This window comes from Fulmarus glacialis, unplaced genomic scaffold, assembly GCF_000690835.1.
Source record: "Fulmarus glacialis isolate BGI_N327 unplaced genomic scaffold, ASM69083v1 scaffold10015, whole genome shotgun sequence".
NCBI lineage: Eukaryota > Metazoa > Chordata > Aves > Procellariiformes > Procellariidae > Fulmarus > Fulmarus glacialis.
Window position 1 is genome coordinate 1,686 of NW_009211221.1, and position 19,177 is coordinate 20,862.

Below are 19,177 nucleotides of genomic sequence, written 5' to 3' on the forward strand. Positions count from 1 at the left end.
AGGGTGGGGGGGGGCTGGCCACAAATCCCACCCCACCTCGGTCATCTCCTTGACCAGCCACCCCAGATCTGCTGCCTCTGGTGCTGGTGACACTGGTGGTGGGCTACGTGGACAGCCACAACCACCTGACCAGCTCCCCCGTCAAGTTCACGTTGGCCCTGCTCTCCATCATGCCTCTCTCCTACTACATCGGGATGGCCATCGCCAGGTGAGTGGTGACAGGGGGGACGCTTTGTGGCAAGGTGAGGACACATGCCAGCCTGGCTGATGCCCTCCTTCTCCTCCAGCATCTCGGCCCAGAGCAACTTTGCAGTGGGAGCAGTGGTGAACGCCACGTTCGGCTCCATCACGGAGCTCACCTTCTACATCACGGCCCTCATCAAGGGCTCGCGTGAGGGCAACCGCTGCTACGCCGAGATCGTCAAGTCGGCGTTGACGGGGACGCTGGTGGGCTGCGTCCTCTTTGTCCCGGTGAGATGGGGTGGCACATTCATGGAACGAGAGTGCCCGGTCTCTGCAGAGAGCTGGGAGGATGCTGGGAGCAAAGCACTGATGGGGATTTTTTGGGGGGGTCTTCTCCATCCCCAAGGGTCTGTGCATGGTGATTGGGGGCATCCGGCACCAGGAGCAACGGTTCAACAGCCGCTCAGCGGGCGTCAGCTCAGCCCTGCTCTTCCTCTCCGTGGGAGGTGAGTTGGGGACAGGGGTGTCCCCACGTTTTTGGGGGTCCCACCAGCGTGGGCACCCATGCCATGTTCCTCCATCCCTGCAGGTGTCTTTGCCCCTACGCTCTTCTCCAAGGTGTACGGCAAGCTGGTGTGCGGCGAGTGCCACAACGTCACCCAGAACCCGCTGGGCCACTACCTCTGCCACAACTGTCACTTTGACCTGGTGAGCGGGGACATGGAGCCCCGACCGCTGGGGTTTGGAGTTGGGGACGCTCTAAGCCCACTTAGCTCCTGCTCTTGGTGGTGGCAGCGGAGGTGTCCCTTGTCCCCTGCATCCCTGTTGACAGGCTCTCTCTCTGCAGATGGAGAACAACGGCACCCTCTACTACAGTCACGTCCAGTGAGTGTCTGCTGGGGTGGGGACAGGGTTGTCGCCACAGTGGGGTGGCACCTCCAGGGTTGGATTGTGGCCCCGCATCCCTCCCAGGTCTCCTCTCCGCCCCCCCGAAGGGCTCCGACCCTGCACCCTCATCTCTTCCATCCCCAGCCAGTGCAGGGGACCCCCCTGGGGTCTCCCTGTTAGACCCCGGTGGCACTGAAGATGTCACCCATGTCCCACAGACCCCTGGTGTACACAGTGTCCCTCCTGCTTCCCGCTGCCTACCTCATCGGCCTCTTCTTCACCCTGAAAACTCACTCGCACATCTACGACATCCACATCAGCGACTGTCACAGTGAGTGTCCCCAAACTGTGGGATACCCTAGCTGTGGGGCCAGCTCTTCTCACCACCTCGGGGTGTCCCACCATGTCTTTGCTCTTCCTCCAGTGCCTGGCCACCACCACAGTGCTGTGGTCCACTGGTCTCGCTGGCGAGCCCTGGTCATCCTCCTGCTCTCCACCCTCTGCATGTCAGCCTGTGCCGACCTGGCCACGGAGCACATCAGCCCCATCCTCACCAACTCCACCATCTCACAGGTGAGCATGGGGATGGTGGTGAGCCAGGTTTGGGTGGCCCTGGGGACCACGATGTGCCCTCCAGGGATGGGAACCTGCCCTGGCTGCAGGGTTGAGCCCCAAAATCCGGGGAAAAGATGCTGAGATGCTCCATGCACCGTGGAGCTTGGTTGCCCACAGCTTGGATGTGGGTCAGGATCAGGCCATACACATGCACTGATGTCACCTCTTCCCTGCAGTACTTCATCGGTGTCACCGTGCTGGCGATGGTGCCTGAGCTGCCAGAGATCGTCAACGGCATCCAGTTCGCCCTGCAGAACAACCTGAGCTTGAGGTGAGATGGCTCAAAGGATGGGTTTTGGGGTGTCCTCCTCCAGTGTGGTCCCCGTGCCCTGTCCCAGTCCCATAGCTGTGCCTTGGTGCCAGTGATGGGCTGCCCAGCTTCATGCCACTGGTGGGTCAGATCCCTGCTAACTTGCCCTCAAGAGGACTTAAAGCCACCCAAAAAATGGGGCCAGAACCAGGTTGGGCTGTGTGGTTGGGTTCCCCAAGGTGGGTTTTTTTCCTCACCCTGAGCTGAGCGACCCAAGGGCTACGGGAGACCTGGCGCTTGGCAGCTCTTAAGTCCTCTGTCCTCCCCAGCATCGAGATTGGGAACTGCATCGCCGTCCAGGTCTGCATGCTCCAGATCCCCATCCTGGTGCTCTTCACCATCTTCTACGTGAGTAGCCCCAGGACAGCCCCTGCAGGGTGACCTCCTGCAGCAGGGTTGGGGACACACAGCACTCCATGAGATGTGGCAAGGGCATAACTGCTGTCCGCAGTGTCTCCTCTCCTTTGCTCAGTGCAGGGGAAAGTGGGGTCAGATGTCTCCTACCTTGGGTGATGCTGTCCCCAACCCTAGGGACATGTGGCAGAGGGAGTCCAAGGGGTGACATGCAAGTCCCCAACCACAGTCAGTGTGGGGCTGTCCTGGTTGGCCATAAACCCAAAATCCTCTCTGCCTCACAGCCGACCAACTTCACACTTGTCTTCAGCGACCTCCATGTCTATGCCAGCATGTTCAGCGTGGTGCTCATGAACTACATCTTCATGGATGGCAAATGTGACTACTTCCAAGGTGACCGCTCACCCATGAGGCTGCTGTTGGTCTTGGTGTACCCACCTTCCCTGTGCTGATGGGGGTGGAGGGCTCCTGGAGACAGCCCTGGAGTCATCTGCTTGCTGCAGCTCTTGGCATGTGGTGGCTTAAGCAATTCTGGGGTCTTGGTTGACCATCTTGGAGGTGCTGGAGCTGCCACCCTGCAGCAACTCCAAAGGGCATCACTCCCTTTTCACCCTTAAAAGGGAGTTTTAAACCCCTTTTAACTGAGATTTTGCAGAGGATCATGAAAGTCCTCTACAGTAGGCTAGTCCAGACAACACCAGAAGGTCTTAAAAGCAACTTCCCTCCTTGCTCTAGGGAGTAACCCCCTCCAACCTACTCTGTCTGCCCTAGGCACGGTGCTGGTGATGGTCTACTTCATCCTCCTGGCTGTGTATTTCTTCGCCCCATCGCCCAGTGGTTGCTGAGGTTTGGATTCTGCTTTCTCGAACCCTCCCACTGGGTTCAGTGCTCGTCGGGGAGTTATCCGGTGTCTCAGGGACTCAGCCGGGCTGGCTCCGGTCTGGAAGCATCATTTGCTGAAGCTCCTGCTGCTGCCTGGCTCCCCTGGTGGGGTGCCAACAGGGCTTCAGTGATGGGAAAGGTGGTGGCCACAGAAGCACTCCTGAACCAAGGAAGAGCCTCAATGCCAGAGCACTTCATGGAGGTATTTCCAGCCCACACGTGTGTGGCTGGCAGGAAAATTGTCCTTAGTGGAGGGTCTTGAAGGGGGTTTCTGTGTGGTCTCGAGGACAGACCCCTCCCTTGGGACATGTTGCACTGGGAGAAGGTGCCTCAGAAGAGCCTCTTGGCCTTCTAGGCAGTGGGTGATCCTGGGCCTGGAAGGGAGTCGGGTCTGGGGATCACACAGGGCTTCTTGATGGTACTAGAAACGCACCAAAAGGTATTTTTCAGCTGTTTTGTCATTAAAGCAGTTTTGTACAAATCAGAAACAAGCTCGTTTCTCCTTAAACGAGCCTTCAGTCGCTTCTCTGGGCCCCTCTGTGCCCACCACCCAGGTTAGCGATGGTCTTGGGGTGATGGCCACTTGGTGCGCACCAAGGCTGGCCCTCAATGTGGTGGGTGTTGGACACCAGCAATGGCTCAGTTGGAGCCAGCATCTCTGGGAGCAGAGCAGGACAGGACTCAATGTCCTCTGTCACAGCACCAGAGCAGGTGACAGGGGAGATCCACCACTGTGCCACAGGGACAGAGCCAGCAGTGGGGTGGCTGTGGGCTCCAGCTTTCTTTGTGACCTTCCCTAAGCTCCAGCTCTTGTTTGCAACCTGGTCTTGTCTGACTGTCCTGGGTCATCCTTGCTCAGAGGTCTCTAACAGGCTCCCAAGAAGGGTCAGGGATGCTCCTGATGCTGTTCACAGGGTACGAGGTGTGACATGCCGGGGACTGGCTCATCTCCCTCTGCAAAGGGAAACACCAGCAGGTGAGGTGAGAGGACAAAGCCAGTGGCTTGGACTGATTTATTATCAGAGCTTTTAAAAAAAAAAAAAACCAAAAAAAAAAAAAACCCAAACCCAAAACAAACAAACAAAAAAACCCCAGAAGCAAAACACCGACAGATACATAAATACAGGCAATGTGGCTCCTGTGTCCCTTCTCCCTCCCCAGCCCCGCAGGGACATACTTCGGCATAAAAAGCGGGGAGAGGAGTGCTGCTTGCTGCCTGCAACGTGATCGTTGAACTCCAAAAGGTCCCATAGTCAACGGAGAAACAGGACTAGACTTTAAACAGCCCAGAGTAAGGCAGGCAGCGGGCAGCACCCTGGGATCCTCCTTCCCAAAGGATGGCAGCTGCCCGTTAGCAATTAATGATGCTGTTTTATCAAGCTTTTTTTTTTTCCTAGTATCGGCTCAGTATGGACAATCCTGCTGTTGTTAATACAGACATTTGGGAAGATTCCTGGGCGAGTACCCAGAGTTGGCTGATGGCAGCAGATGGGCTCAACAGCGCGGGGCAGTAAGAGATGGAAAAGGCGTGGGATGGGAGGGCACAAGATGATGGCACCACGCAGGTTCTTTTACATCTCATCTGAGGCTAAACAGAAACCATCTACTCTGGGGTGAGGGATGCTTGGGACTTCTCCTGGAGCCACTTCTCCAGTGTTTGGGAAAGCGTGGTAGGACCAGCACTGCAGGTCCCTTCCCCAGTGCCCTGCTCTGCACCAGTAGCCACTAGTGGCTGCATGGATGCCCCAAAGAGGTCCCACATTGCCCCAAGCTGCTCTGCTTGGTGCTGGGAGCAGGGCTAAGTCGTGGGGTGAAGGCAGCAGGGCTGTTCTACAAAACCCTGTTCTGAGATGGCTTTCTCTGTCTGTGTGTGTCGTGTACCCATCCCAGATTCTCTTAACTCCTCTTCCCTCCTCCATCAGCTGCAGATGGTGAATCCTTTCCCTCTCCCTTAGGGAACTCACAGCCCTGCCCTGGCAGAGGCATAACTCTCTGCTTTTTTTTGCTTTTGAGTATGGTATTGCACAGAGGGAGTTACTTGCCCTTGAAAGGGAGGAACCAGTACTTGGGCATCACCTGGGCTGGAGGTAAAGACCTGCAGCAGATGGAGCAAGAAAAGCCTGGAGTTATATATCCTTCAAGCTGCACCCCAGAGCAAAGCCTGTGCCCCCGTGAGCCAGCGAGAAGCTTTTATCATTCAAAAACTCAGCATGCAGTAGACTAGCAGCAATCCAAGCAAATGCTCAAAAGGGAGCTGTGACCTTTGCAAGTAATTTTTTAGGAAGAGCAAGCCATAAATCCTGTGTGCTGGGGACACAGCGGGGCTGTGTTGGAGGGGTGAAACAAGCTCCAGGCCTTTGGTGGAGGGCACCAGCAGGCTCTGGGCTTCCACCTTCAGTGGTCCAGCCAGTGGAGGAGGCTTGGGCACTTGTGTCTGGGTGACTCAGCAGTGCCTTGGTGTGTCACAGGGATGTCAAGGATTGTATCGTGGCTAAATATCTTCCATGTCAAGATTTGAAACTAAGATTAAGTGACAGTGTTGCAGGTGTCAGTATGGACCCAGGCTGAGGCCAGATGTGCCCCAGCTCAGCACCCACCACCTTCTTCCCTGTGTTCACATCAGGGGGAAAGCTCCAGGCTGCCCCCATAAGGCTGCTAGAGCAAGGAAGACATAAGAGCTTAAGGAATCTGCTTGATCAGAGATCCAGGCTCAGATGGTTTTAATATTGCCTTGGTGATGATGGGAGATGCTCTTTGAAGTAGGTAAGGGAAGAACCAGCACATCTATGACCAGGCTGTTCCAGTACAAAGGTCCCAGCAGAACTGGAGGCCAGAAGGCAAAGATTAAGTGCAGACATTCAGCCTCCGCAAGAAGAGGCGAAAACCACTGAGTTTAGGCCAGAAGAGGGAGCTGGAGAAAAGGCCCATTGGCCCAACATGGTCCTAGAGAAGAGGACAGCACAAGCCAGGGGCAGGAGAGCAGGCTGCCCTTCCCCAGCTGCCAGCAGGGTCTGGGGTCAGCCCCTGAGCTGAGAGCAATGGGATGCTGCAGTGAGGAAGCTGCAGGGAGGCTTGGAAGGGGTTGAAATAGGATGATAATACTCGCCAGGAGCAAAAGCTTTCTGTCCCACAGGCTCTTAGCTAGAAGCCAGCCCAAACACAGAGAGTTGGGGGGCTGCGAAAGCTATGCCATGCAGCTGAGGTTCCCAGCTTTGCTCTGTGAGCTGCATGTCCTGCAAAGATACAACGAATGGGACAGATATGAGAGCTACAAGCAGCTGCCACTACTTTCTGTGGTCCAAAGCACCAGAGAATGCTTCAGCTGTGATGCCCAACCTTTATTTTTCTGGGCCTTGGGGCGGGGGGGGGAAGCAGCAACTGAGGCTACAGAAGGGGGAAGAAAATCTATCCCCAAGCACAAGGAAAGCTTAGCATTAGGGCAAGTGGGAACACTTCAACTGAACATCAGGGTGGGTGCTCCCTAAGAGGGGTTAGCAGTGACTCGGATCAGCCAGTGCTGTTCAGATTAACAACACGAAGACAATGCTATGGTTTATTTAAACATAAATGCAATCTCTTAAAAAGAAACTTGCCTTTGATGGAAGGGGAAGGTACTAAGAAAAGCTGATTTAAAAAAAAAAAAGGCACTTAAAAATAGTCTTCAAATGAAAAGGATTTTGCACAGACCTGATGCCAGCCAACTGGAGCTGCTCAGAGTTCAATGGCCACTTACACATGGTCTCTAGAGCTAACTTCACAGTATATGGAGCACAGCAAGACAAGAGACAGACATCCCTTCCTCTCCTGCCTGTGCAGAGATGACCACTGCTCATAGCAAGAGGGAGAGATGTTCCCTCTCCCCTTTTTTTTGATGCTGCGTTTCCTGGGATGAGCAATCCATGAGCTTCCAAGGACCCAGAAAGCCACTCACAAAACTGGCTTAAAACCACACGCAGCAGTAACATCCCCCACCCCCGCAGGAACGTGAAGCTAACTAGAAAAAGGCCAACGTGATGTGTGGGAGGAAGGAAAACAAAAAGCTTACAGGTACACATTAGAGTCAGATGCTGATAACCAGGACTGAGTTGGTATGGGTGGCTCGCACCCAAGCACTGGGTAGAACACACTGCAGGTTGAAAGACAGCTCTGAAATCTACGGGGTGAGTTTTTGCAGTTAGCTCGTTCAGAGTGCAATGTGAGCAGACAGGGTTAAAAAAGATTCAGCAAAACCTTTTCCTTCCCCTCACTACCCCAAGTAAACTACACAGTAGTCCATTAAGTGGCAACTTTTAACCAGTCTTCCAAGCAAACCTTTCAATATGAAAAGGTGAGGAACAGAGACACGGGGTGTTTCAAATCACTGCAACACTGCACCAGAAAAGCTGCACAGGCAAAGCTTTGCTCACTGCCCCATGCGACGTTCCAGCCGTCTTCCGAAGCTCAAAGACATGGGAACATGCCCATGAAACACATGCAAAGCCTTCAAGCAGAAGGAGTTCTCGGTTTTATAGAGGGAGAGCTCAGCTGGGTGTTAGGGGGATGAGTGTCATCCAAAGCAAAAGAACAGGTCGGCTGCTGTTCTGCATTGAATGTCCTCCGTTAGATACAGCTTGTGAAAATACTAAGTTGAATGCGCCACATGTAAGCATGGGCTCAGATATTCGCTAAGTTCCCCACCCTCCCCAATTAAGTTGCAAGCATGTGCTGATGACAGTTTGATGGCTGGATGTTATGGATTAGTCCCAGAGAGTATTTTTGATTAATGGTGTAATTTAGAGATCCATAAATAAGAAGTGGATTTTCAACAACTTAAAGTAAAAATTTCTAGAAAGGCATCGATGTATTTGCTGAGTAAGGCGTTGAGCGGGTTCCTCCATGTTCTTAGCAAGACTATCCACGGTATCCATAAATAGGGGACGGGAGGGGGCTTCTTGAACGTAGTGTGTCTTGGACAGAAGCATGAGATGTTCTCATTTTAGCCGCTCAACGAGTCCCTGCGTCAGTCCAAGGTGCAAAAGCTGAGATCTGGAGAGAGTTGCTAGATGAGGGAAATATTCCAGGAGCTTCTCCCACGACAGTTCCAGCAGGCTGGGTACTACCAGCCACATTTTAAACAGAGAGCCAGTCCGTTTGTTTTCATGGATGTTGACCACCCCTCCGTGAACATACATGCAGCCGGCCTAGATAGGGAAAGGGGGAGAGGGGCGTTACACGGGGCACAGTCCAAATTGGCACATCAGAAGGTGCTGAGGAGCGACACAGACAGGAAAACCAGGATTTGACTCTCCAGATTCCCAGCTGGTTAATCACAGAGCGAGATTCATCTCACACACCTTTATGTTCTGGTAACAGAAGTGTCACTGCCTGAGCCAGTCACCCTGGCTCCTCTCATAGCCAAAGGAAGGAATCACTACTGAAGGGCACGTGTCTCATCCTAAAGCACATATCTGCTAGCTTAGAGTGCTTTGTTCTATATTTTAGGTGAATTCTACCCCAAGAAATCAATTTTAGGAGTGGGGCAAAGTGTTAATAAATTAGTATAGAACCATACTTCAGTTTCAGCTAAAAAGAATGGGTTTTTTTAAACTAAAACCACACCATACAAAGACATGCTGCATTCCTTCTGCTGGATCAGCATAACCCTGCTCCAGGAGTGACACGAACACAGAGAGATGGGAAAAGCTCAGCTGCTGACCTATTTTGTGAGTGGCATTTTTTTCAATATGCAAAAAAATGGCATTCCTGCTGTCTAGGCACCCACCTGCAGTCACCGAGCTGCCTGGGAAACACCTTTATCAGGCCTACAGCTTCCCAAAAAGAGTTGCATTTATAACAATCTCCAAACTAGGCAACACCTGCTCTTATAATCAAAGAACCCAATCCCTGCCCTCGCATGCTGCTCTAAGGCGATCATCAGCTGAAGGAGGCTGAAGTCACAGCTAAATGCATTTCTTGCTGCCTGCTGCTTATCAACCACAGGTCTCTAAGCTTCTAGTTACGGCAAAAAGCTCTAGCAATACCAACCTTCCCGTTAGCAGTGGTTTCCAAAGAGGGCTGCTCACCTGCTAATCTTTCAACTCAGGCTGTTCTCAGTAGGCTAAAACCAGTTTAGTTGGGGATGTATTTGTGCTTTTTTCCTTTTGCAAACAGGAACTGCTGTTCACACATGGAATTACTCCTTGGAGCTGATACAGTTTAAAAGCTAAAACTCCACATAGCTGCTTTTAGAAAGCAGAATACGCTGTGCGCTACCGCTCTTTAAACAGCAACAGGAGTAAAAGGAGTCAATGCAACGACTTCACACCAGCCCTCAGCCTCCCTAAAGATGCTGCATCCAGTGGAGATCACCTCCTTGGTAACATCAGTTCAGCTCTATTTGCAGCCCACACAAACGTCAGAGTGCTTGGACGAACAGCTTGAACTTCAGCTACGTAAGAAAGAAATGAGTCACTTACTGGCGTGACAGCAGCACAGTGAAAATACACTGGTTCTGGCATGGCAGCTGGGAGCTTGACCCACTGGAAAGTCTGCAGATTCAGCTTCCAAACATCTCCCAGAATCACTTCTCCGTTATAGCCTCCACAAACGAACACATCTGTAAGAGGAAACCCACGGTGCTTACAGGCCCAGCCATCCTTCATCAGCAACTGCAGAACATGCGGTGACTGAAGTCAGCGATGACCTTTCCAAATGTTTTAGGATCAACAATTATTTTACCTCTCAGTAAAGAGGTAAACACAAGCTCTCAGTATCTCCCAAATCAGTCCCAGCACACTGTTCATACCCACGGAGGCCACTTATAGAATCATAGAATGGTTTGGGTTGGGAGGGGACCTTAAAGACCATCTAGTCCAACCCCCCTGCCATGGGCAGGGTCATCTTTCACCAGACCAGGTTGCTTAAAGCCCCGTCCAACCTGGCCTTGAACACTTCCAGGGATGGGGCATCCACAACTTCTCTGGGCAACCTGGTCCAGTGTCTCACCAGTCTCATCATAAAACATTTCTTCCTTATGTCCAATCTAAAACTACCCTCTTCCATTTTAAAACTGTTGCCCCTTCTCCTGTCACTACAGGCCCTGGTAAAAAGTCTCGCTCCATCTTTCTTATTAGCCCCCTTTATATATTGAACTGCTGCAATAAGGTCTCCCCAGAGCCTTCTCTTCTCCAGGCTGAACAACTCCAACTCTCTCAGCCTTTCTTCGTAGGAGAGGTGCTCCAGCCCTCTGATCATTTTCGTGGCCTCCTCTGGACCCGCTCCAACAGGTCCATGTCTTTCTTGCGCCGAGGACCCCAGAGCTGGACGCAGCACTGCAGGGGGGGGTCTCACCAGAGCAGAGTAGAGGGGCAGAATCCCCTCCCTCGACCTGCTGGCCATGCTGCTTGTTACGCAGCCCAGGATACAGTTGGCTTTCTGGGCTGCAAGTGCTTTCGGGGCTGCATGTGCACCCTGCTGGCTCATGTCCGCTTCCCAGCCTGCCCATGATCCCAACCCCACCATGGCAGATTCAGGGCTAAATGCCATTGAGAAGCAGCAGTGCACTCCCACTTTTAGAAGCTGTATTAAGCCCTAACTAACCTGAGTTCACAAGCACTTGGGTTTGATCAGATTCTAGTGGTTTTAAACCCATGGGGAGCAGCCACAGCCCCAGCTCCTAGTCCTGCTGCTTGCCAGAGGAAGGTCCTTGCTCCCGGCTTTGCCCAAGTTTTCAACTCAGAGGCTTGCACTGCAGCAAAATACTGCTGATGAAGGTGACTGGAAGCATCTCCCAGCTCCTGCCTTACTTTTATTGGCTGAATTAGCACTCCTAAGAAATATAATCCGGTATATCACCCCACCCTTTAACATACAGCATTCAGTAATCGATCTGAAGAATTTTGAATGGAAGGATCAATATTATAACTGCTTCTTCAGCCCGTTATAAGCAATTGGGTTTTTATCAAGTTCGGGGGAATGCGTTCTTGGAGGACAATGAGGCTACAGGAGAGGCCCAAATCTAGTGGAAGGAGTACTCTACCATTCAAAACTGTGAGTAATTGAACACGGATTGCAGAGCCCTCTCTAAGCTGTACCTCAAACAGCGCTGCACAAGTGATTCCAGCAAGAACATTTGGAGGATCAAAGTGAAGAACAAAAGCCTCTTCTAAGCTCTGTGCAACTCCTAACATACAAAACCTCTTGGAGCGAGTCCAGAGGAGGGCCACGAAGACGATCAGAGGGCTGGAACACCTCTCCTATAAAGAAAGGCTGAGAGAGTTGGGGTTGTTCAGCCTAGAGAAGAGGAGGCTCTGGGAAGACCTTATTGCAGCCTTCCAGTATCTGAAGGGGGCCTTCAAGAAAGCTGGAGAGGGACTTTTTACAAGGGCATGTAGTGATAGAACCAGGGGAAATGGCTTTAAAGAGGGTACATCTAGGTTAGATATAAGGAAGAATTTCTTCACTATGAGGGTGGTGAGGCACTGGGACAGGTTGCCCAGAGAAGTTGTGGATGCCCCATCTCTGGAAGTGTTCAAGGCCAGGTTGGACGGGGCTTTGAGCAACCTGGTCTAGTGGAAGGTGTCCCTGCCCATGGCAGGGGGGTTGGACTAGATGGTCTTTAAGGTCCCTTCCAACCCAAACCATTCTATGATTCTATGAAAATGGTCCTCACTTTGCTAGAGAATGGAAAGGCTCAGGTGCTAACTCTGCTACTGCCTCATAATCCACTCCATATGAGCATCCCGGATTTACAACACCACAAAAAGGACCCACTATCAAAGAAATCCCTGAACAATCTTGTCTCTAAAGAACTCGGCTTCTAGCACTTGGTCCCACTTTGCTTTTCACAGCAGACTGTAAAGCTAACAGGTTAGTCACTGAGCTGTAGCAGGAGCATCATTTATACCTGTTTGTGAGCTTGCAACCAATAAGTTGCAAAGTATCATAGATGCTCATGGCTAAAATACATGATATCTTACATTGAAGTGGCCACACGACCAAAGGATATTTACGTGTTGCCTAAAATACTGCAGAATTCTAAAGAGCAACAGTACTGTGCAGTGCAGAATTAAATTTGCCTACAGTGCAGCAAGATCCCTCATATGAAGAGTGGTGCCAACAGCTTAAGGCCTGCTAACAAGGAAGAAATCCTCTTCCAGAAAAGACACCTGTGTCCTGAAGTTCTCTCGAACATGCATTGGAGGCCAGCATCTCTCAGGCTAGAAGGATGGGCTTGTCACTTCTAGGTTTTATAAGATACACCAATTTTCAAGGGGCAGATCTTACCATTTTTTATCTGAACGCAGCTATGGCATCTTCTGGCTGCTGGGAAGCCTGAGGAGAATAAAAAAAAGTATCAACTAGAGTTGCTTTAAAGTGCTTGGGCAAGTGGTGATTATATCTCAACATATAATCATGGATAGGAGTCACTTGTTTCATTTATAAGGGGCTTCTGCTTTCCTACAATCACAGGTATAACATCTCTAATTTAGCAACCAGCTGTTCCAGGCTTGACTCCTACTTGCTCTCCAGGGAAAAAAGAAATGTGATGGAATCTCACTCCCCACAGACTCCAGCTCTCACCTCTGGCTTGGTGAAAAGCAGCAGCCAAGGGCCTACAAGGTTTCAGGGAAACCCCTGCTGCTAACCAGGCCAGCACGTGGTCCCTCAGAGGGAGCAGAGATGATGCGTATCTTCTTCTGGGAGGAGAGCCAGCCACTATCATCTTTCCCACCCAGGGAGGGAGAGAAGCCAGACTGCTAAATATGCTTCAGATGGGTTAGCCCTCACTGCTAACGCTCTACACAAGCAGGACCTCAAAGTCAGCGTTAAGTCACGTACTGTACAAGGTTATGAAAAAGGCTTTCAGCCTGCCAGAAAACCGCATCTTCAAGCATCTTGGCCGCTCTCTGGTTTACAGGGGAAGACACAGGAAATTCCAGACTCACCAACTTTTTCATGAGGTTTTGTGGCAATTTCCTCCCAAGTGTTGGTTTCAAGGTTGTACGCATGGATCTGAAGGGACAAAGAGGAGCCATTAGTTCCTCCTGTCTCTCCCAGCACTACGATGACGCAGTTACAGGCTCTAACCCAGGGAGCCACTATAAATAACACCTCTTTTTCATTAACTGTAAAAACAAAAATAGCTAATTGCAGCCAGTGACTAAGCAGGTATAAAATCACCTTCAAAGTGTACCAGCTTACTAAAGCTTTCATCTCAGGCTTTGCTATTTAAGCCCCACAGCTGAAGAAAAAGAATATTGCTTTTAAAAAAACTGGACCAGTTAAAACCCACACCCTCCAGTTCTCAAAACTATTCAGAAATACCTATCTCATATGGCACGTAAGGAGAAAAGAAATGCAGAGAATGGAGAGATAAAAAGTCATGTTAACTGCTGCAGTTTCAACTTTTTTGGAAGCGGAGCACTACTTAAAGTCTCCTCGTTTATCATTTTGGTGTTCAGGATGAATTCACTCTTCCCTCCCCAAATTGTATTGGAGAAAAACGTTTACCACAAGAAAGGAAATTAAAGCATACGATTAAGGGAGAAGACAAGAAAGGAGTCACCATATCAATATCTGAATTTAATGTCAAGGAATTCCTTCCTTTGGCACTTTCCTGTTTTGGCACAAATACAACATTTAGAAAGATGTCCTAAGTGTTTTTAAGTGAGAATCTTTGATAAAAGCTCTACAGAAATGAAGCTGTTTTGCAGATCGGTATGGTCACTGGGTACCACAGATTCATCATTTGTAAGTCAAAAGGACATGTTTGTGGCAATACCAGGTTTTACAGAAATAGGAGAACAATCTGCTCCTGGTTATCTATTTTTTTTACCAAGCTCTCTGGGTAAAGCCAGATGAAAAGACCGTGCTGGTTATACTTTACTGTAGAAAGCCTCCTATCCAGGGAATTACTCAAGGTTTCTGATCACCTTACCTTATCTAAGGAATAAGCTGTCCAGGAAGTTCCACCTCCCAAGATATAAATCCGTTGACCATCATGTGCGATTTCATGTCTGTACCTGAAGGTGCAAAGAAGGACATTTAGCAGCACAAGCAATTAAGGCAAGTGAGCAACAACAAAAGCCTTCTGGAAAACATGACCAAATTTGAGTGGTTTAAGCAGACACACCAAGCCTGGCTATGCTGAATCAGTCCCTCAGGTTGGGAGCATTCAGAAGATGTGGAAGCTTTCATGAGCAATCTAAGCAGCACCCCAGAAGCTTGAAAGGCATTTTCTGAGAGCAGAGCATCACGGAACTCAAGTACAATGATTTCTGGAGCATCATGACAGCAATCAATATTCTAGTCCCTTCTCTCACTAACATGGTCACTGATTGATTTCTGAGCCCTCCTTCCTCCTCTCCTTGCTACAGAGTAGGACAAGGGACAGGGATCAACCAGAGCCTCTTCCCCTCCTCAGCACTCATCAGCTGCCCCAAGTCCCCAGCTCTGTTCTGCACCACACAGTCCAGATCAGTATCCTGGCAAAGGCTTCACACCCCATCCCTACCTCCCCCTGCACGCCAGACTGGTGGAGCACCGGTTTTGCAAGGTTCACAGTCGAAAACACTGCTCTAAGAGTGCCCAGAAGCCTGTCCGTAAAGATGGTGACTCCCCTGTGTAAAAGCTCTCCGAGACTGTCCGGCCTCTCACCTCTCCTCTGGCATGTCACAGGACATATTGTTTGGTTTCAGCTGGATCCACTCTCTAGTGTTGAGGTCTAGCTTATGTAGGTCAGTACTGTAAATGTAACCAGTTGTTCCTCCAAACACATAGAGACAACCATTGATGATGGCCATGGCCTGGAAGGTAACAGAGAGAAACCAGTTAGAAAGGACGTGCAACATCAGTGTCTGAAAAAGAGAGAATTCCTGCCCTCCCAAAGCAAGACATTGCTTGCAAAGCTCTACCTACAATTTACAAAATTACATATTTGGGAGGAATATGAGGGGCAAACAAGGATGATACATGAAGGATGGGGGGGTGTGTCTGTAGGAATGGAAAGTAACTCCATGGTCATAAGATGAGGACCTAGAAGTGGAGCTGCTAAGTTTCAGGCATCAGACAAGACAGATCTGTGCAGCAGGGGCTCCCAGGAGCTAAAACCAAAGCACAGTTAACCCTGAATCTCTTCGACGCTGACCTTATACAGATACTGTTACAGAGAATCTTATAAACCAGCTATCAGATAGCCAGTAGCATTAAGTGTAACAGAGAGAGCCCCGAACACAGTGGATAAGTTAGACTAAAAAACGGAGACAGCTTGTACAATTCAAAAGCATGTGGACTATGAGCCTACTGAAACTGCGAAGGTGGTGCAGGCACCATTCCCTGATGCAGTCCAAGGTGGAAGCAGAGATGTAAGCTCCTTCTGCTCCCAACTGCCTGTTTGCCAAAGGCCAGCTCGAGCTGAACTGGGCAAGGAAGACTACTTTCCTTCCCCCAAGTGTCTGGTGCACATCCAAATGAGAAATTAGTTGGGTTATAAATGTCTGCACCACAAGTATGTTGGCAGTATTATTGGCAAGCACAGCAAAAGGTGACAGTCCTCCTGTGAGAGTGAATCTATTTTTTTATACGTCACGTTCATACACGACATTATGGAAAGTCTTAAAAGTTGTTATTCTGATACAAACAAGACCTACTAACCACTGTTTTAATTTATAGTTTTGGGTTTTAAAGGCTTTTGGCTTTTCTAACTACAAGAAAACTATTCCTTTCCTTTGAAATCTCAAAGAACCAAGACCGCTCTATTTCTTTATGAATGATACCTGCCTTTCGTTACACTTATGTACACAGAGAACAACTCCGGAGAAGAGATCTCCGTGCTCTGGCCCCTTTTCTGTGACACACAGCGCAGCGTACACAGGCACACTCAAAGTTCCCCAACAAGAGTGTCCTTTGTACCTGGCCATAGATTCGATTGGGTTTCTTTCCTCGGCAGCTGAGCAGAGCCCATCTTTTGTACTTGACGTTGCAGACGTGGACGTCGTTGCCATTGCTCTCCCCGAAGGGGATCCCGGTGCCCCCGAACACAAGCAAGTTGTTGCCATGCAATACAACTAGGAGAGACAGACAGAGCAGAGATACTTGTTGCTGTGAGACACAGTAAAACAGAATGACTATCTGCTCTGGAGACACTAGGCAGCGAGTGTTCAATATTGTTCAAATACCCTACAATTCACACTACGCGTTTATGGCTTTGAAATGCTCTAAAAGAGAAAGAATCCAAGCTAAAACCATGGTAACCAAAGGCCTACTTTTAAAAATGGCTAGTGAACAAAGAGATCTATTTTTGGATGCTTTGAGATGTCTGATTGCACTGAGCACCTAGCTGCTGAAAGTGCAGGTGCCTTGCAACTCTCAAGCTAAATACCTGAAGACTACCTCCTGCATTTGAAATTTTTTCTCTCCCTCTGCCTCAACCCAAGCGAAAGGGGAAAGAAAAATCACAAAACCAACCCAAACTCAAGGCCTACTTGCAGAAGAGTTGGAAACAGGATCCAGATTTCCCAGTTCTTGCCCGGTTTTGCATTCCACCAGGGACACCGATTAAAATAGCTTCAGGATTAGGTGCATAGGAATTGAATTTCCATACGTACGTGACATGGAGGCTAGTTCCCTGGGCATGTAGCCTTCAGTGCCCATTTGATGCCAGGTGTCTGTAGCAAAGTTGTACCGCCAGAGTTCCCTGAAGAGCGGGTAGTCTTCATTCTCTGGCCCACCGGACTCATCATAGTCAGGATTGTAGCCTCCAAACACATACAAGTTGGCATTATCTGCCACGCAACGATGGCCACTTCTTGCTGGCGGAGATCTATGGCCTACAGCAAAATGAGAAGGTAAAACAGCCTTAGTGAAATGCCAGCAGAGGAGCTGAGCTTGTGTCTGAGAGTCAGGACTACACCCGCTGCAGTGATCCTCCAACAAGAGCAGCTGGTGTTTAGCCATAGGGAAGCATGTCTGCAGCCAGGAGGAAACGGCTCTGTAATGACAGATCCACTTCTCCGAGAAGGAATGGGGAGAGCCTCTCCGTGTCACCATCTCAGTCACGTCCACTCTAGCCCCTGGACCACACCTGCCTAAGGCTGACACACAACGATCCTTCCACATGGCAATCCTTCCATAAAAGCTATTTCTGAGATATCTTACAAATTCCCCCCTCTGTCATTCTGTATGGCAGATTTAACTTAGGAAACAGTTCCAAAATGTTTACATTTAAAGCTGCCTGGTGGGAAACAAAGAAGAAAAGTAATGATTTGCTCTCCCTCCTACACAAACCTTCTCTCTGTTTCTTCTCTTTTGCTCCTGGCACCCTGTATCTCAAGAAGGCTCTTTCACCTTGGACACCCCTGGGCTTCCTAAACATTAAGCAGCACAGGTTTGACACAGCAAGTAAAATCTGCTCATAGATAAAGGCATTTGCACCGGGACGGAGCGCAGGAGGGAACCCATCTGAAATCCCACAGGCTGAGCTTGACAACTGGCAGATGCAGCCCTTCCCAAAAAGAAGCCCTCTGCCTACCCACCCTCTTCTTAAAAGCCAATGGAAATAAAAGCAGGGAGGAAATTCAAGCTCAGACCTCAACTGGAATAGACAAAAAGACCAATTCAGTCCAGGAAAATCTAAACAGCAATATTCTTGTTGGACAACAGCAATTGAAGTCTCAGCTGACAAGTGATCAAAAAGCAATTCCGAGCTTGCTCGAATTCGATGCACAGCGAGAGCCAACCACAGTGCCTGAGGTGGATGTTTTTCTTCAACAAGACACAGGACCACATAACGAATGAGAAAGATGAAAGGAATAGAAAACGATCAGGTCCCTGAACAAAGGAGCTGGTTGTGAGACACGTGTAGAACCTCTCAAGCTGACTAAACCAGGAAGGTTTCAAAAATCATTTTTTCTATGCAATACAAGAGTGGTTTGGTAAGAGTAACTCTAAGCTTCATCCTGATAAGGAGGTTACATAATAGTCCCCTAAAATGCACAATTTCAGTGTGTAACCATCACTCCCTCACGCACATCCTCTGCTTGTTGCACCTCATAGAATCATTAAGGTTGGAAAAGACCTCTAAGATCATCGAGTCCAACCGTCAACCCAACACCACCATGCCCACTAAACCATGTCCCTGAGCGCCTCATCTACACGTCTTTTAAATACCTCCAGGGATGGTGACTCCACCACTTCCCTGGGCAGCCTGTTCCAAGGCCTGACCACTCTTTCAGTAAAGAAATTTTTCCTAATGTCCAGTCTAAACCTCCCCTGGCGCAACTTGAGGCCATTTCCTCTCGTCCTGTCGCCAGTTACTTGGCAGAAGAGACCGACCCCCACCTCGCCACAACCTCCTGTCAGGTAGTTGTAGAGTGCGATGAGGTCTCCCCTCAGCCTCCTCTTCTCCAGGCTAAACAGCCCCAGTTCCCTCAGCCGCTCCTCATCAGACTTGTGCTCCAGGCCCTTCACCAGCTTCGTTGCCCTTCTCTGGACACGCTCCAGCACCTCAATGTCCTTCTTGTCGTGAGGGGCCCAAAACTGAACACAGGATTCGAGGTGCGGCCTCACCAGGGCTGAGTACAGGGGCACGATCACCTCCCTACTCCTGCTGGCCACACTAGTTCTGATACAGGCCAGGATGCCGTTGGCCTTCTTGGCCACCTGGGCACACTGCCGGCTCATGTTCAGCCGGCTGTCAACCAGCACCCCCAGGTCCTTTTCCTCTGGGCAGCTTTCCAGCCACTCTTCCCCAAGCCAGGCCCGCTTTGGTTCAGTTGACAATAAAGAGCAAACCAAAAAAAAAACCATCAAAAGAAGATCCCCGAAGACCCCTCACCCAAACAAACCAGCGATCTTCAGCACCCACCTGCTCTCACAGCTCTTTTACGGACTTTTAGGATGGAACAGAACCCAGTAAAGCATCTAATTAGGACCCATCGTGTTTTCTTCTTAGAGCCTGTTACAATT

The 19,177-nt window shown here is 49.9% G+C and overlaps 2 protein-coding genes across 2 annotated transcripts in view; one reads left to right on the forward strand and one right to left on the reverse strand.

Annotated features, from left to right (window-relative positions):
* LOC104076550 (putative cation exchanger C521.04c) overlaps positions 1-3,195 on the forward strand; it is a 4,714-nt gene extending 1,519 nt beyond the window's left edge. Inside the window, exons 6-16 of the mRNA XM_009577456.1 lie at positions 58-208; positions 288-471; positions 590-689; positions 773-891; positions 1,031-1,068; positions 1,290-1,402; positions 1,496-1,644; positions 1,863-1,957; positions 2,266-2,344; positions 2,635-2,743; positions 3,122-3,195. Of these exons, the coding sequence (XP_009575751.1) occupies positions 58-208; positions 288-471; positions 590-689; positions 773-891; positions 1,031-1,068; positions 1,290-1,402; positions 1,496-1,644; positions 1,863-1,957; positions 2,266-2,344; positions 2,635-2,743; positions 3,122-3,195 (1,211 nt within the window). The remainder of the gene's footprint in view (positions 1-57; positions 209-287; positions 472-589; positions 690-772; positions 892-1,030; positions 1,069-1,289; positions 1,403-1,495; positions 1,645-1,862; positions 1,958-2,265; positions 2,345-2,634; positions 2,744-3,121) is intronic.
* A 4,955-nt stretch (positions 3,196-8,150) lies between these two features.
* KLHDC10 (kelch domain containing 10) lies at positions 8,151-17,068 on the reverse strand (the record flags this gene model as incomplete). Its single annotated transcript, XM_009577458.1, has 8 exons — positions 8,151-8,412; positions 9,688-9,827; positions 12,497-12,544; positions 13,159-13,225; positions 14,151-14,235; positions 14,870-15,018; positions 16,124-16,278; positions 16,819-17,068. Coding segments are annotated over 8 exons (1,104 nt in total), but the record flags the coding sequence as incomplete, so codon positions are not given.
* Positions 17,069-19,177: the final 2,109 nt, after the last annotated feature.